The 17,510-nt window shown below is 42.7% G+C and overlaps 1 protein-coding gene across 3 annotated transcripts in view; it reads right to left on the reverse strand.

Annotated features, from left to right (window-relative positions):
• Window positions 1-325: 325 nt before the first annotated feature.
• LOC139576924 (trinucleotide repeat-containing gene 6B protein-like) overlaps window positions 326-17,510 on the reverse strand; it is a 28,414-nt gene continuing 11,229 nt past the window's right edge. For 2 of the 3 annotated variants that reach the window (XM_071403550.1, XM_071403534.1), the window contains 13 exons: window positions 12,235-12,393; window positions 11,853-11,987; window positions 11,485-11,643; window positions 11,183-11,281; window positions 10,791-10,986; window positions 10,322-10,474; window positions 10,024-10,191; window positions 9,755-9,931; window positions 3,564-3,656; window positions 3,188-3,403; window positions 2,925-2,995; window positions 2,380-2,519; window positions 326-2,139 (listed from right to left, as the gene is read on the reverse strand). In XM_071403550.1, the coding sequence (XP_071259651.1) occupies window positions 1,587-2,139; window positions 2,380-2,519; window positions 2,925-2,995; window positions 3,188-3,403; window positions 3,564-3,656; window positions 9,755-9,931; window positions 10,024-10,191; window positions 10,322-10,474; window positions 10,791-10,986; window positions 11,183-11,281; window positions 11,485-11,643; window positions 11,853-11,987; window positions 12,235-12,393 (2,319 nt within the window). In that variant the 3' untranslated portion in view covers window positions 326-1,586. The remainder of the gene's footprint in view (window positions 2,140-2,379; window positions 2,520-2,924; window positions 2,996-3,187; window positions 3,404-3,563; window positions 3,657-9,754; window positions 9,932-10,023; window positions 10,192-10,321; window positions 10,475-10,790; window positions 10,987-11,182; window positions 11,282-11,484; window positions 11,644-11,852; window positions 11,988-12,234; window positions 12,394-17,510) is intronic. The other variant, XM_071403542.1, reaches the window with a different exon arrangement.

A 17,510-nucleotide genomic window follows, 5' to 3' on the forward strand; every position in this document is an offset into this window, starting at 1 on the left:
CGAGTTCAGATTTTTTGTGGCCCCCACCCCCATCAAAGTTGCCCATCTGTTTTTTCACATACAGGATTTAAATACTCCATACTGTCATACTAATTGCACCGCAAATGATAGATCGCTGGAGATGCGCATGCTTCTTACAGGCTGTGTGGCTTGTACAGTAAATAGGATTGGTTAAGATGGCATAGCAGATGGACACCAGCTTATTTGAGTGTGTGTGACGTGGAGCGGACACAGGAACCCGTGTGTGAACGGTGTTGGGACACCTGAGGATAAGAGGCCATTCTGTATAGATGGACAATTCTCAATGACCACAAGACAAGCAGAAGCCAATACTTTCATCTTTATTAGTAATCTTGTTCTCTTTGTTTAAATAAATTTCTTTGTAAAATCTCAAAACGAAACACTGAACAGGAGTGTTAAAGCCTGTCTTAATTTAAAACGATACACAACAAAACATATAAACGCACGGTAACTCTTTTCTGTGTCTTGTAAACAACCCCCCACCACTCCACAGTTTGATAAGATTTGGCATGTCCTTTTTCTCAATACATATGCCTTCAGCTCTTAGTATCATTAAAATTGTTATTTTTATTATTGCAGTTCGGACAATAAAAAAGACAGTCTGCAAAAAAAAAATCTTAAAATGAGAAAAAAAAGACTAAGCATTAGTGCCAATGTTCTTGAACACAGTCAGCAGTATACCGAATGCACTCAAAACATTTTTAGACCTTCAGTAAGCAGCCTCGCACACTAATCATGACAGGCAGTAACATGCACACTACATTATCCTCACATTCACACACAGGGGTTTATTACTTGGTCTCATTCTCACTCATACCCACACTGAGTATTCCACACACAGTATCCCACTCTCTGAGAAATGCAATGTTGCCTCATACTGCCAGAGTTTCAACAATTATCATAGTAACAGTAACAAACGTGATTGAGAGAAAAACAACAGTAGGAGGTCAGCATTTGAAAGGAACAATTACATTTCAGTATTCCACTGTTCAAAATAAAAACAACCATACAAAACAGAAACTAACATACACAATAAGATACAGTTGTCATTAATCAGAGCAGTGTGTTTGCACGTGTTTTGATTCAGTCTCCATAAGGGGCATGAATGGAAACTGCAGGTTGTCCTGCATCACATAGTTTTCCTATATGACGCGAGTAATGCTGTTACAGTGCCCATCTGTCCGAAGGCTAGTTTGTATTTGGTGTGTGCATGTGTATGCAAGTCTGTCATCAAATCACCTACTAAGCACAATGCAATCCAGCCAGTCTCTCAGACCGACAGACTAATTTTTCAGGTTCAAGTCTAGCAGTTGAAATCTTCATCTGTGGAAAAAGGCCTTACACGTCTAACAGTCCCTGCATTTGTTTATATAATAGCTTAAGTCTGGCCATGAGAATGTGTGTAAGCATGTCTCACATTTCTGCTTGTGTGTTTACGTGGTTATATTTAGTAATTTATATATGTATGTGTGTGTGTTTACGTGATTATATTTAGTAATTTATAAATGTATGTGTGTTTCCCAGTGTATGTCGTGTGTCTAAATATATACTTATGTGAAGGTGTGTCAGATGGAGTCAGCCCCTCCTCCCAGCAGGTCACCAGGCAACAGGGCAGCTGGGCTGCCCATTTGGTGCCTGTCCTCCATTTGGGGTGCACCCCACAAGCTGCTGCTGGAGTAACCTGGGGTCACACCACCCCAGAGCCCAGACCTCCCTGCCTCTACCCGTCCCACCCCACCCCCTACCCCCTTCCCAGCCCCGTTGGCGCTCCACTGAGCAAAAATACCAAGCCCAGGACCTTGGGCTGAGGTGGCCTCCGGAGAGCTGCCCGTACCATCCAAACTTTGCCAGCCGGAGCTGGAAGGCCCCACACTACCCAGAACACCTCCACCGCTGTTTCCACCCAAATTGTTTCCTGCTCCTATTGCTGCTCGTTCACTCCCCAGGGAGCCCCCTCCGCTGTTGCCCACCGCTGTGTGCGTTCCTGACGAGCCCTGGGCCGCCCCTGCCCCTGGGCTGGCCCCCTCCGCACCTCCAACCTGGGAATGTGCAAAATAGCGAGCCACTTCCTCCTCACTCACAAACTCCGCCAGGATTGTGGTGTTCCCCAGAACACACCTGGAGAAAACAAAATATGTCAGTGTCCTTTAGTAAAACAGGTGAAGTAGTAGAAATTGTACTAGCTGAATGGCCATCAGGCTCCAATTCAGCATTATAATCTTAAATAAAGGTAAAATAAAAAACATGCTGCATGGAGTTAACATTAGGGTAAATTTGCAAATATTTAATTACAGGCATTTAGCATTACACTAGGCAGCAGCACAGTGTTTGTTAGTGTGTAAAGGGATAGTAGCCTACATGTGCAGTGCACCCTGAGCCTTGGCTGCTTCCTGACGTGTGCTGTAACGAATCAGGGCGCTGCCCTGGGTCAGGCCGAGGTGAAAGGTCAGCAGGGGGCCGTGCTGCATACAGATAGTCCGTAGTGTGGAACCGTCAATCTGTAGGAGAACAGAAAACTTAGTGGGATACCAGTGTGTCTGTGGTGGGGAAGTGTGAGACTGTAAAAGGGTGGGCAGTAGAATTATACATTTCCCCATTCTGTTTTTCCCTTAGCAGCCCTTTCATGCCAACGCCATTCATGCAATCCTTAATTGATTAAATGGATCAGTCAACTTCACAATCCAATTACACTTGGGTCACGAATTCACACCCACCCCTCTCTCAATGGCCATTTTATTTAATATCTGTGATAAATTCCACTTCGATGATGGGTCAGAAAACATAAAATTCAAAATCACCCACAACATAATCCCTAGGCCCCCCCCCCCCCCATCCTTCTGCTCATTCCCTCCCTGGTCATTGGTACTAGTGCTAACATCTTTATCAATTCTCTCCATCTGTACCTGAGGGGTGAGATTGCTGAGCAGTAGCCAGCAGCTGCCTCTGGAGGCCACACCATCATTCCACGCTGAGCCTACGGAGGAGAGAGAGGGCAGTCAGAAACAAAGGGTAGTCTTTCAATCTTTTTTCTGTTGTAAAGCCGATATTTAATAAATATCTTACTACAATGAGTTCTGAAAACCCAACAGCTATAAAAATGGTTTTGTATCAAGTTGGCCAGGAAACAGTTAAAATCACTAGTGTTGATCCAGATATATAATATTACCTGTCCCAAATCTTGAATCTTGACTGCCCCCACCCTCTCCCCAGCCCCTGGTCAAACGCGGGGCTCCGCTGCCCCATAGAGATGTCGAGGCCTGTTTCTGACTGGTCAGTCCAGGAGGGGGGCGTGGCAGCTGGGAACTGACGCGACTGGTCTTCCACGGCTTATTGTGTCCGATGGGCTCTGGGGGCCAGCTGGGTTTGTACTCCGAGTACTTTGCTGAGGAAAAAAGCACAACTTTCAACACACCAAAATAAATGACCAAGGGAAACAGCTCATTTCAATACATCATCAATTTACAGAGCTTTGGTTAGCAGCACATTCTCTCAAATATTAGACTAGACCTTAAAGCTGTTCATATATTAGAGAATGTCACTACCTGTGCTGTGTGCATTGCCAAGGGGGTTGTCTGAGGCACTGTAGGGCCAGGCACCTGGTGAAGGCAGCAAGGTGTTGAGGGAGGGGTTTGGCCCTGCAACAGAGAGATAGGATGTGTCAAGAAATACTGCAATACAACATATGGTGTGCCTGTGGAGGTCATGAAACTTGGTCAACCGGTGACTTACAATCAAGTAACTGTCGGTCTCACAGTAATTGACCATTAACTAAAGAACACATTTAGTATCTCCTGGCTTTCACACATAGCCTACAAGCCACCGTTGTGCGCGTACCTGACGAGCCCTGGGCCGCCCATGCCCCTGGGCTGGCCCCCTTCGTACCTCCAACCTGGGAATGTGCAAAATAGCGAACCACTTCCTCCTCACTCACAAACTCTGCCAGGATTGTAGTGTTCCCCAGAACACAAGGGAAACATAGCTCATTTCAATCAATTTACAGAGCTTTGGTTAGCAGCTCAGTCTCAACTATTGGACTAGACCTTAAAGTTGTTCATATTAGAGAATGATGCTACCTGTGCTGTTGCATCCCCAGTTGTGTCTATATACACTGCTCAAAAAAATAAAAGGGAACATTTAAACAACACAATGTAACTCCAAGTCAATCACACTTCTGTGAAATCAAACTGTCCACTTAGGAAGCAACACTGATTGACAATAAATTTCACATGCTGTTGTGCAAATGGAATAGACAACAGGTGGAAATTATAGGCAATTAGCAGGACACCCCCAATAAAGGAGTGGTTCTGCAGGTGGTGACCACAGACCACTTCTCAGTTCCTATGCTTCCTGGCTGATGTTTTGGTCACTTTTGAATGCTGGCGGTGCTTTCACTCTAGTGGTAGCATGAGACGGAGTCTACAACCCACACAAGTGGCTCAGGTAGTGCAGCTCATCCAGAATGGCACATCAATGCGAGCTGTGGCAAGAAAGTTTGCTGTGTCTGTCAGCGTAGTGTCCAGAGCATGGAGGCGCTACCAGGAGACGTGGAGGAGGCCGTAGGAGGGCAACAACCCAGCAGCAGGACCGCTACCTCTGCCTTTGTGCAAGGAGGAGCACTGCCAGAGCCCTGCAAAATGACCTTTTCACAATGTATAACCACGGATTTCAGCTCTAAATATGCACATTTTCGAACAAACCATATATGTATTGTGTAATATGATGTTATAGGACTGTCATCTGATGAAGATTGTGAAGGTTAGTGAATAAATTTATATATTTTGCTGGTTTTTTCGCTATCGCTACCTTTGCGTTGAATGAATGCGGTTGTGTGGTTGGCTATTGTAGTAAGCTAATACAATGCTATAGTGTTTGCTGTAAAACACTTAAAAAATCTGAAATATTGGCTGGATTCACAAGATGTTTGTCTTTCATTTTCTGTACACCATGTATTTTTCATAAATGTTTTATGATGAGTATTTAGGTATTTCACGTTGGTCTCATTGTTCTAGCTGCGTCGGTGCTATGTGATTGTAGCTGCAATGTAAAACTATGATTTATACCTGAAATATGCACATTTTTCGAACAAAACATAGATTTATTGTATAACATGTTATAAGACTGTCATCTGATGAAGTTGTTTCTTGGTTAGTGACTAATTCTATCTCTATTTGGTCGGTTTTGTGCAAGCTACCTGTGCTGTGAAAGAAATGTCGGTGCTTTTTTGTATTTGGTGGTGAGCTAACATAAATATACGTGGTGTTGTCGCTCTAAAACATATATTTGTTATTTTTTTATTTTTTTATTTATTTTTTTGTTTATTTTATTTTTATTTTTTAATCGGACATGTTGGCTGGATTCACAAGATGTTTATCTTTCATTTGCTGTATTGGACTTGTTAATGTGTGAAAGTTAAATATTTCGGGAAAATATTTTTTGAATTTCGCGCGCTGCCTTTTCAGTGGAATGTGGGGGGGGTTCCGCTAGCTAGACAGGTTAATGTGAGAGAATTGTATTCCCTAAAAAGTTTAAGTCATTGGCCCGCCCCCATGAGCAGACATGATCTGGCTCGTGGGACAGCCCTTTTGTACTGTTACGAATAAAACCCCCACCTGAAAAAATCCTCTTCAGACCATGCCTACCTCAGTCAGCTGAGGGGGCAAAGGTTTGAGTAGAGACCACAAAAACCTCAGTTTAAGCTAAGGTTGTAATGGTTGTTGAATTTCTAACCATACAACGTGGAGCATTGGCTACACGGTAGGAAATGGTTCAACTCTGAGACTATCGATCCTGACAGAATAAGAGCAAATCTTAGATACTAATTACTAGTCTGCAGCTAGAAATTGTCAACCTGGGACGCGAAGACCGACACCCGCCAAAACATCTAATCTATAAGAACATTTTTGAATGGTACTCTGAAGTATCCATTCTAACCACGAAAGACTTCAGGGAAGCAGAGAGACGCTCGGATGAACTTTCCAACAGAAGGACTGACGATTCCAACAGATCACAACGACACACTAGGAGCAAGTATATATTGATTGCAATTATTCCCAAATGAGTGTGTTCATGTGCAAATGATTAGCATTTCAATTAATATAATTATCAACTGTGTAGTGACTGTCTTTACCACACCCACTTCCCTTTGTCCACCAAGCCGTTATATCGGCTTAGCCCACTAGGGAACCTCCCCTATCATTTCCTTGTAACCATTTCTAATGTTTGTTTATGCGTTTCTGTGATTATTTATTTACTAACTAACTAAATAATGAAGACAATTGGTGTATGATGATTCATAGTAAAGGCTGGGTTCGTGCAGATAACCAACAATTTATGATGTTTGGAATGAGACTAACGTGAGGTAAAGAATATTTCATTAATTAGAAGACTGATCAGATAAAATATCTGAAGAGTTATATTAGGAAAATTATAACTTTGTAATCTGAAGATTATCCTTGGTGCCCCAAATTCCTAGTTAATTACATTTACATTATTTGTTTAAATCACGTAATAATAATTAGAGAATTGATTTAATAAAATAAGTCTTCAATCTAACGATGCCAAAGACACGACATGTTTTTTTGTATTGGATATATTTACCATATAATATGGAGATAGAAACAAACCTTACCATAAGTAGATAATTGTAAATGATTAAATCCTTTCAATAGAAATACAAATGTTTTAGTTATGAATTTAAGTTTAATTCAATGAATTGACTCTTCACATGGGATGTTTTCACTGAACAACAAAAGGAAATATTGAATGATCCCCAATGATCCATTGCATCTCCCAAAAACATTTGTAAAATCATAGTCTAGAAACTAAAGCTTTGGTTGTCTTCCTCTCAGGCTTCAATGTCTTCTCCCTGGACCTCCTCAATGTCCACCCCATCTTCACTGTCACTTTCCAACCTTGAGGATGGCTCATTGTCAGGCTCAAAAAGCCTCAAATTTGCCCGGATGGCCACCAATTTTTCAACCATTGTATTGGTCAGCCTGTTGCGTGCTTTCGTGTGTATGTTCCCAAACAAGGACCAGTTGCGCTCTGAGGAGGCTAATATTGGTAGAATTTGGAGGATGGAGGCAACAGGGGAAAGAGCCTCAGATCCACAAAGTCCCTTCCACCAGGTGGCTGATGAGATATGTTGGCACAACTGCCATATTGCATCTCCATCCCAAAGCCCTTGCTTGGAAGTGTACTTCGTCAGACTGCCAAGAACCTTTCCCTCATCCAGGCCAAGGTGGCGAGACACGGTAGTGATGACACCATAGGCCTTGTTGATTTCTGCACCAGACCGGATGCTCTCGCCAGCATACTTGGGCTCCAACATGTACGATGCGGTGTGTATGGGCTTCTGGCAGAAGTCTTCACGCTTTTTGATGCATTTCAGAACTGCAGTTTCCTCTGCTTGGAGAAACAGTGAAGTGGGCAGGGCAGTACGGATTTCTTCTCTTACATCTTCAATCAGAGTCTGAACATCAGACAGGATGGCATTGTCTCCCTCAATCCATGCAATGGCTACTGCTATAGGTTCCAGGAGTTTCAGGCTGCTTACCACTCTCTCCCAAAATACATAATCCAGGAGGATCCTCTTGATGGGGCTGTCCATATCGGCAGACTATGATATGGCCATTTCTTGGAGACTCCTTCCCCTCCAGGAGACAGTCAAACATGATGACACCTCCCCAACGGGTGTTGCTGGGCAGCTTTAATGTGGTGCTCTTATTTTTCTCACTTTGCTTGGTGAGGTAGATTGCTGCTATAACTTGATGACCCTTCACATACCTAACCATTTCCTTGGCTCTCTTGTAGAGTGTATCCATTGTTTTCAGTGCCATGATGTCCTTGAGGAGCAGATTCAATGCATGAGCAGCACAGGCAATGGGTGTGATGTGAGGGTGTGACTCCACTTTAGAACAGGCATGCTTCATGTTTGCCGCATTGTCGGTCACCAGTGCAAATACCTTGTGGTCCAAGGTCATTGATGAATGCGTTGTGTTGTCCCTTGTGTCTGTGCTCTTGTAGAATACTGGTTAAAGGGTGGAGATGTAGTTAATTATTCCTTGCCCACAAACATTTGACCACCCATCAGAGATGATTGCAATACAGTCGGCTTTCTCTATGATTTGCTTGACCTTCACTTGAACTCTGTTGAACTCTGCATCCAGCAAATGAGTAGATAAAGCATGTCTGGTTGGAGGGGTGTATGGTGGGCGAAGAACATTCAGAAATCTCTTCCAATACACATTGCCTGTGAGCATCAGAGGTGAACCAGTTGCATACACAGCTCGAGCAAGACATCCATCAGCATTTCTCTGACTACGTTCCTCCATTGAGTCAAAAAAACCTTCTGATTCCAGGAGGACCATGAGCTGTCGCTATCGATAAGGTGTCTGATTCGTCATTTTCACCTCGAATAGAAGTAGAGGTACTTTTGTCAGAGGTTGCTTGTTGTGAGCAGTGAGGAAACTTTATGCACTTGGCCAGATGATTCTGCATCTGTTGCATTCTTCACATATGATTGGACACAGTACTTGCAAATGTACACAGCTTTTCCTTCTACATTAGCTGCAGTGAAATGTCTCCACACATCAGATAGTGCCCGTGGCATTTTCCTGCAAAGATTTTTTTTAAGAGTAAATAAAAACAAATACAATTCCATGTACAGATAAATAGTTAAGCAGTTAGATTAAACAAATCCTTTGTAAGATAAATGGTTTTAAAATGAAACATATGGAAACAGGTGAATTAACACTCCTCAGTTAGCAGGCTCAAGCAAACTAAACCCCACATGGTAGCAAAAACTAACTAGCAGAAATTGTTAACAAGTTAGAAATGATTTAAACACTTTGCTCTAGGCTACTACTTACTAGTTAATAAAAAATTATTTATGTCATAAAATATATTCACCCCACCCAGTACTGTAATGAAAACTTACCAGAAAGCATGTAGTACTTGGCTCAGACAGTGTAGTAGTGTGGGCTCAACAGCATCTCATTAGTGTGCAAGATTTACATTTACATTTAAGTCATTTAGCAGACGCTCTTATCCAGAGCGACTTACAAATTGGTGCATTCACCTTATGACATCCAGTGGAACAGCCACTTTACAATAGTGCATCTAAATCTTTTAAGGGGGGGGGGGGGGGGTGAGAAGGATTACTTTATCCAGCTCTACATGTGATGGAAGAATGCAAGATCTTGAGAATCAGCTCTACATGTGATGGAAGAATGCACTGTGCATGCAGAGGATTGCAATTCCATTGAATTGGGGATAGTTTAACCAAAATATGCCACAAGACCTACAATTGCCTTATATGTATCCTACAAAAAAAGGTCCACTGTTATAAGCCAACCATTTTGACGAATTTAAGCAAAATTCCCCAAATTCCAGGGCTCAATTTCCCATGAAAAATGTCCGGAAATTTACAGACCCTTTGCAACCCTAATTGTCCCCCGTCAGACTATTCTTGATTTAATCTTGTTTTTACATATACTAAATAATATATATGTGAAATTTGTTTTGATTTAGAACAGACCATTGTCGTGCACCTGCACCAAAACAGGGGCAGCGGGATAAAAAAAAAGAAGCACTTAAATAGCAAATGGAGGATACTTTTCCCACCAGGCAGTTCGACTGCCCTCGTGACCGCCAGTAATACGGTCACTGCAACAGCCCAAGGTGTGCCAATAGGTTTAATCTCATTCAATACTTATACAGAAACAGTGAGTACCTGCATTGTCTCGAAGTAACTGGTGGTCAGAGTCACTGAGGCTAGAGGGTCCATGGGAGCCCAGCACACTGCCAGGGGTCATGTACGGGTCCGACTCCGGGTCGGCACTCTGGATGCCTTTCCAGGGCACTCCAGGCTGGAACTCTGTCACCGCAGAAACCACAGGGAAGACTGAGCCTGGCAATATTGACATTTTTTGCAACTGCAATATTTCATATGTGCATGTCAAAATTGTGCATTAGGAACTTGGGGTACTGAAAGCAGCTTACCTGGGGGCCAGCTGGATGTCCCAGTCATGGTGCCCATCTTGCTTCCAGGGGTACGGTGCCAGTTGTCAGAAGGGCCCTGAGGGGGCATTCCCAAACCATCAACCCCGAGCAACTCATACTGTGAATATGGGGAGCCCTCTCGAACTTTCATGGCCATGGGTAAAGGACCTGCAATAGCACACAAGACAAAAACAGAAATACAAATAATTTGTCAGTTTGACATGGCTTTTCCTTTTATGGCTTTATATAGGTATGATTATTCATGTCATTAGCAAGACATTGGATTTTAATGACTCACCATTCTTGTGATGGGCTGTATCTGGGGGAGAGGGGGCCGGAGAGTGACCCTCCATCATCCATTTGAAGCGGGACTGCTGCCCTCCTCCATCCTTCACCCCCCCCACCATGGAGCCCAGCTCCAGCCCAGACAGATTGCCTCCGGGAGCAAGACCTGATATACCAGAAAAAACATGGTCAGATGGTTCATTCAATGCAGTCATGAGCAAAGATGATGGCTGTGTTGATAAAACCTGGGCCAGTATAATCCCCCTGAAATCGAACATCACGGAATAGCTGCTAGGTGATTTAAATGAAAGACCTTCGTCACGGCAACAGTGATATACGAGCTACTGTTTACACAAATTAGTTGGATATGATTTAGTAATGGTTTGCCTTTGACGTCATACTGAGTACACTGCTCTAAACTGACAGATTGGACTGAGATATGTTAGAGAGATAATAACGAAGACCAAACCTAAGCAACTTACAAGAGTACATCCCCTGTGTTTTGGCATGAAGATCTGACAAGGGGCCACCCATACCAGGGTGGGGGATCGAGTCTGCCATCGGCTGTTTTGGTGCCCCTCCAAGAGATGGGGACAGTTTGGAGCTCCCACTGCCTCCACCTACCACTCCCTGTTGTTGCTGTCTCTGTTGTTGTAGAATAGCCATGATTCTAGCCAGCTATGGAGACATGGGGTAAGAGAAAATATTTAAAAATATGTACACAAACACTGCATCAAGAGACTAAAAGACAAGCTGGCTAAAAAGCTACTTCATACTGAAATTCTAGCACAACTATTGCATCTAATATTTAAATTAGTCCGAACTGCTATAGGTATAGTGATAAGGCACTACACTACTATGGGACGTTCAGTACCTGCTGTGGATCAGTCTGCTGGCGTATAGGCTGGGGCAACTTCCTCTGGTTCTGCAGGAGCTGCTGCTGTTGCTGCTGCTGCAGAAGGAGCTGACAAGCCTGGGGGGGTATGGAGTTGACAGGCACAAAGTAGTTTTACTATTCTATTCCACTGAGAGAGCTAGTGTAGTAGCAGTTTTACAGTTGCAATTACTTGATATACAATCAATACAAGATTATTTGAATTACTGAGCAATTTAGAAAATTGTGATAAATTGTTCAGACGGCCTGAACCACAACATCGAGGCGGAGACGATATTTACCAGGTGGAATTGCTGCACATGAGGGTAAATGTTACTAAGCACGGCAAGTTGCTGTGGTGAGAGCTGAGGTGGGAACACCCCTCCTCCGACTCCTCCAACACCTACTCCTCCAACACTGCTGCCAGGAGAGGGTATCTGCTTTAGCATGGGACCCGGCACCTGTGACGTAAAAAAAATATATATATATATATAGATAGATAGAAGGTAGAGTTTTGTTAGACAACCTTGGCCAATATTCCAAAATGGTAATCTAAAGACAAGCTAGAAAATATATTGTTATTGACTTTTGGAGCACCTGCTCATACCCAACATGGAACAACTTTGCAAATAAACATTCATATTCATGAGGTACAACACAGGCAACGCACCTGCGCAGACAAGAATTGATGAGGGACTTGTCCGCGTAACCCTTGGGGGGGGTTCATGGGATGCATCCCAGGCTGGCGCATTCCCCGAGACTGAGGCATCCCACCGCTGCCACTAAATAAACCATGACCACCCATCTGGAACGATATACATAAGAGTACAGTTAAATATGAAAAGATAAAAAGGAACAGTGAGAGCTGATAAAAGGAAAATATCTATAAAGTTGGTTGACAAAAAAAGCTAGTTGATGTTAGCTGGCTAGCTAATGATAGGGTCAACATATCTAGCCTCCTTCACCTAGGCCAATCGACAGACCATGCAAACACTGCTTAGCACAGCTTCAAGGACACCTTGAACCCTTTGACAGGAGTATGACTCTCTTACCTTGTCACTGTAAGGCCCCATGTCTCCAGGCCCCATGTCTTTTGAACTGGGCATACGGTAGCCTCCGCCACCTCTTCCTCCTCTCCGCATTTCACCGCTGTAGTCGTTCATCCCTCTCTTATCTCCTTCCAACTTTTTATCAAGACTCAAGTCCTCGCCCTATTAAAAGAGTGGGAAGCTTGAGTTTTTACTCAAAGTAACAGAGTGATCAAAGACTTAGTAGTCACGATCTGGTTAACCATTACTACAAACACGGTTATGTTTTAGTGTTTTTTTAAAACCTCTTCAGAACATCATCTTGAGAATCTATGCTACCTAGCTAGTTCCAGTTGGCTAACGTTAGCTACTAGCCAAGCTAGCATGTAATTACATTGCAAATCATGGTGAGATACTACGTGCATTCACTAATAAGAAACCATATAAATTCATGCCAAAATCTGCAAAGCCTCAACTCCTAGTGTTTGGTGAAGTATGGGAACCGTGCGCACATCTACTGTATGCGGTGCTCATTTCATCCCGGAGGACTTCAATGGCTTAGTATAAGCAGTGGAAGGCAGGATTCAGAATGAAACCAGGTGTTGTGCCGAGCGTTGTTTGTGAAGCCTGCAAGCTCTATTTCAGGGTTCCCCAACTGGTGGCCTTATTTGGGCCAAGTTCTGTGTGTCAAAAATATAGATTTTTTTTATGGTTCATTGTTGGACATAAGACTGTAAAAACACCAATAAATAAGTGATTTTTAATTTTGGAAATGTGTTCAAAGTATTCCCAAGCATAATAAAAAGATGCGATTGTATAAAAATGTAAGCAAGGTTTGAAATGATTATGTTTCAGTCAAACAGATCGGTTTGGGCTTATCGTGGATAATTTGCAGTCTACAAATGATTTGTAATTATGTTCCGGCCCCCCCAGACCGTCCACGCAATAATTTTTTAAAATCGTTCTACGGCTAAATCCAGTTGACCATCTCTGCTCGATTTCCTACTGGTACATCGAGAGTCAGCAGTGATGAGAAACCGTGTAAATTCAATGTGGATTTACCGCACTATAAATCACTATTGGATTAGCATGCAGACTCTCCCTCTGAAGTCCTCTCCTTGGCTCTTTGACTTTGGTAGCCAACTCAGCCGTAAATTGTTAACTTCTTATGGCTGCAGGGGCAGTATTGAGTAGCTTGGATGAAAGGTGCACAGGGGTGCCCAGAGTAAACGGCCTGCTCCTCAGTCATTAGTTGCTAATATATGCATATTATTATTAGTATTGGATAGAAAACTCTGAAGTTTCTAAAACTGTTTGAATTATGTCTGAGTATAACAGAACTCATATGGCAGGCAAAAACCTGAGAAGAAATCCAACCAGTAAGTGAGAATTCTGAGGTTGGTCGATTTTCAACTCATCGCCTATTGAAAACACTGTAGGATATGGATCTGTTTGCACTTCCTACGGCTTCCACTAGATGTCAACAGTCTGTAGAACGTTGAATGAAGTTTCTACTGTGATGTTGAGCCGGATGGGAGCTGTTTAAGTCAGTGGTCTGACAGAGAGCCAGGTCCTGGTCACACACATTCCACATGATATCGACTTGCGTTCCATTACTTCTATAGACACAAAGATATTCTCCGGTTGGAACATTATTGAATATTTGATAAAGTTATATTACAGGTCGAATAAACTTAAGTTTTCGTCCGACGTTCGCCTGGACCTGCATGAGCGTTTGGATATGTGTACTAAACGCGCTAACAAAAGTAGCTACTTGGACATAAATGATGGACATTACCGAACAAAACAAACATTTCTTGTGGAAGTGGGAGTCCTGGGAGTGCATTCCGATGAAGATCAGCAAAGGTAAGTGAAGATTTATAATGCTTTTTATGAGTTTTGTTGACTGCACAATTTGGCGGGTAACTGTATGGCTTGCTTTTGTGGCTGAACGCGATTCTCAGATTATTGAATATTGTGCTTTTGCCGTAAAGATTTTTGAAATTTGACACAGCGGTTGCATTAAGAACAAGTGTATCTTTAATTCTATGTAAAACATGCATCTTTCAAAGTTTATGATGAGTATTTCTGTTATTTGACGTGGCTCTCTGCAATTTCTCCGGATATTTTGGAGGCATTTCTGAACATGGCGCCAATGTAAACTGAGGTTTTTGGATATAAATATGAACTTAATCGAACAAAACATATGTATTGTGTAACATGAAGTCCTATGAGTGTCATCTGATGAAGATCAAAGGTTAGTGATTAATTTGATCTCTATTTCTGCTTTTTGTGACTCCTGTCTTTGGCTGGAAAAACAGCTGTGTTTTTCTGTGATTTTGCAGTGACCTAACAATCGTTTGTGGTGTTTTCGCAGTAAAGCCTATTTGAAATCAGACACATGTGGGATTAACAACAAGATTACCTTTAAAATGGTATAAGATACATGTATGTTTGAGGAATTTTAATTATGAGATCTGTTGTTTGAATTTGGCGCCCTGCACTTTCACTGGCTGTTGTCATATCGATCCCGTTAACGGGATTGCAGCCATAAGAAGTTTCAGTCTCCGCTCTCTTTACTTTATATCTGCTGTATATCTGTTCTGTGGGTTTCTCCCTGTGCTAGACTAGTTGTTCTCTGGCTTACTACTTAGCCATGTCGACAGTGGTGATTGGCTAGCTAGGCTAGTTATCTGGCTAGGCTAGCTAGCAGGCTAAAATAAAATAAAATTGCTGGCTTGCTAAGATGACTGCATATACTGGTAACATTATTTGATAACTGGTTAGATGGCATTATGCATTTCCAAAAATGTGGTTTACTTTAATGTAGCTGTAAGCTAGGTGTTGACAGCAACTGGCTGACTCAAGCAGTGCTAACCAATGGTCCCTCTAAACTGCACGCATTCCACACAGCTCCCCGGGACTGCCGCACAGGAATATCAACCCACAGAGAGATGCACAAGATTGAGCTTCACTGCTCTAGAAAGTTCAGTGGTCACCAATCGGTCAATCATGATCGACCAGTTGATAGTGAAGGGATTCCTAGTCGATCGCCAAATAAAAACCTAACGATAAAGCAATGTGTTCCTATTTTTACCACTGTTGGCGGTAGACGCACCCAATTCAGCTGCCCTGTGCGCCGTGTAGGTGAACTGTTGCCATTTTGAACCATTTCATGTGTCTTATGGCACAATCTCTGCCTTCCCGGTGGGCCCAGAGAGCAAATCAAGTGCACTATGTCTACCACTGGCCAATCAGATGGCTCAGATGACCGTGTCTGCAGTAACGTAGCAGGCATAAAAGGAAGCTACAGCAAAGTTGATACTGTGAGTTTTCAAAACCATGACCAGAGAGACCCAACGAATACAGCAAAGATTTTATGAGTGGGTTTAAGTTTAACTCAGCGCTGTCAACACTTAAAAGCCATGAAATGAGTTCATCCCATTTCCACTCAGTGCTAAAACATGCAATGCAGCAGTAATGAATGAGTAGGGAAGTATCTATAGAGAGTTGCGTTATTATTATCAGCTTGGGTCGTTTTAATAGAGGAATATTTCCCCCTCTGTTCATAGGAGTAACATGAATTTGTGCAATAATGCGGTGCAATTCGAGTTTTGCAATCAGCTGGAAGACCGTGTCCCTTTTTGGTCAGTGGAGGAAAGGGAGACCAAAGGGATGTTTAGAGGCAGTCTCTGTATGCTGCTCCCTCCCTCCGCTGAGACTGAACATCAGATGCAGGCCCCATAAGAACAGTAAAATAAAAAGCTAATTATTTAAATGTGTGCTCACGCAGCTATGTCTCACAAGTAATACAACAATGGATCTATTACCAGTGTGATCATACAGCCTACCTCGAACTTTGATAAATAAATAAATATATTTTTAAAATGGCCCGAACAAAAATGCATTGGCAGGGCTATTCAAGCAAAGCTAATATGTGGTGATAATGTATTGGGCCTATAGCTTACTGCACAAACATGATCGCTACAGTACTGTTTTCAACTGGTTAATGTTGCATAGGTTGTTTTAAGTAGGTAAAAAAAAAAATCTGAACGGTAGATCTCAGCTTATATTTTGACTCAGAAAAGGTTGTTTCTTGTTAACACCATCAACGTATCCCTTTACTGTGGCAATTGTGATCGAATCAATGCAATATTAGCCACTTTCAATGTAATATACCGAAACAAAAACTACGCAAGAAATGTTTATGTAGGCAGAACGCATCGGAGTAGAATTCTATTGCATTGACACTCACTACTCAGCCCGGGGCGGCATAAACATATCAGAGCTGCAGTAGCTCTATATGCAAATAGACCATATATGGATCTGTCCCATTTACTTTGAACTGGACTGTGTTTACAGCATGAGCAGTCATGAGCAGATGGGGTTGGTTTGAGATCAAAGCGAGAGCTGCATGTTCTTTATTTAACCAGGTAAACCTGGCCGAGATAAAGCAAAGCAACAGAGTTACACATGGAATAAACAAGCATACAGTCAATAATACAATAGAGTTAAAGTCTATATACAGTGTGTGCAAATGAGGTAAGGGAGGTGTCAATAAATAGGCCATAGTGGCAAAATAATTACAATTTAGCAATTAAACACTAGAGTGATCGATGTGCAAAAGATGAATGTGCAAGTAGAAATACTGGGGTGCAAAGGAGCAATTTTTTAAATAAATAACAGTATGGGGATGAGGTAGTTGGATGGGATATTTACAGATGGGCTATGTACATGTGCAATGATCTGTGAGCTGCTCTGACAGCTGGTGCTTAAAGTTAGAGGGAAATATGGGTCTCCAGCTTCAGTGATTTTTGCAATTCGTTCCAGTCATTGGCAGCAGAGAACTGGAAGGAAAGGCAGCCAAATGAGGAATTGGCCTTGGGGGTGACCAGTGAAATATACCTGCTGGAGCGCATGCTACGGGTAGGTGGTGCTATGGTGACCAGCGAGCTGAGATAAGGCGGGGCTTTACCTAGCATAGACTTAGATGACCTGGAGCCAGTGGGTTTGGCGACGAATATGAAGCGAGGGCCAGTCACCAAGAGCATACAGGTCGCAGTAGTGGGTAGTATATGGGGCTCTGGTGACAAAACGGATGGCACTGTGATAGACTGCATCCAATTTGCTGAGTAGAGTGTTGGAGGCTATTTTGTAAATGACATCGCCGAAGTCAAGGATAGGCAGGATAGTCAGTTTTACGAGGGTATGGTTGGCAGCATGAGTGAAGGATGCGGTGTTGCAAAATAGGAAGCCGATTCTAGATTTAATTTTGGATTGGAGATGTTTGATGTGAGTCT

Source organism: Salvelinus alpinus, chromosome 1, assembly GCF_045679555.1.
Source record: "Salvelinus alpinus chromosome 1, SLU_Salpinus.1, whole genome shotgun sequence".
Lineage (NCBI taxonomy): Eukaryota > Metazoa > Chordata > Actinopteri > Salmoniformes > Salmonidae > Salvelinus > Salvelinus alpinus.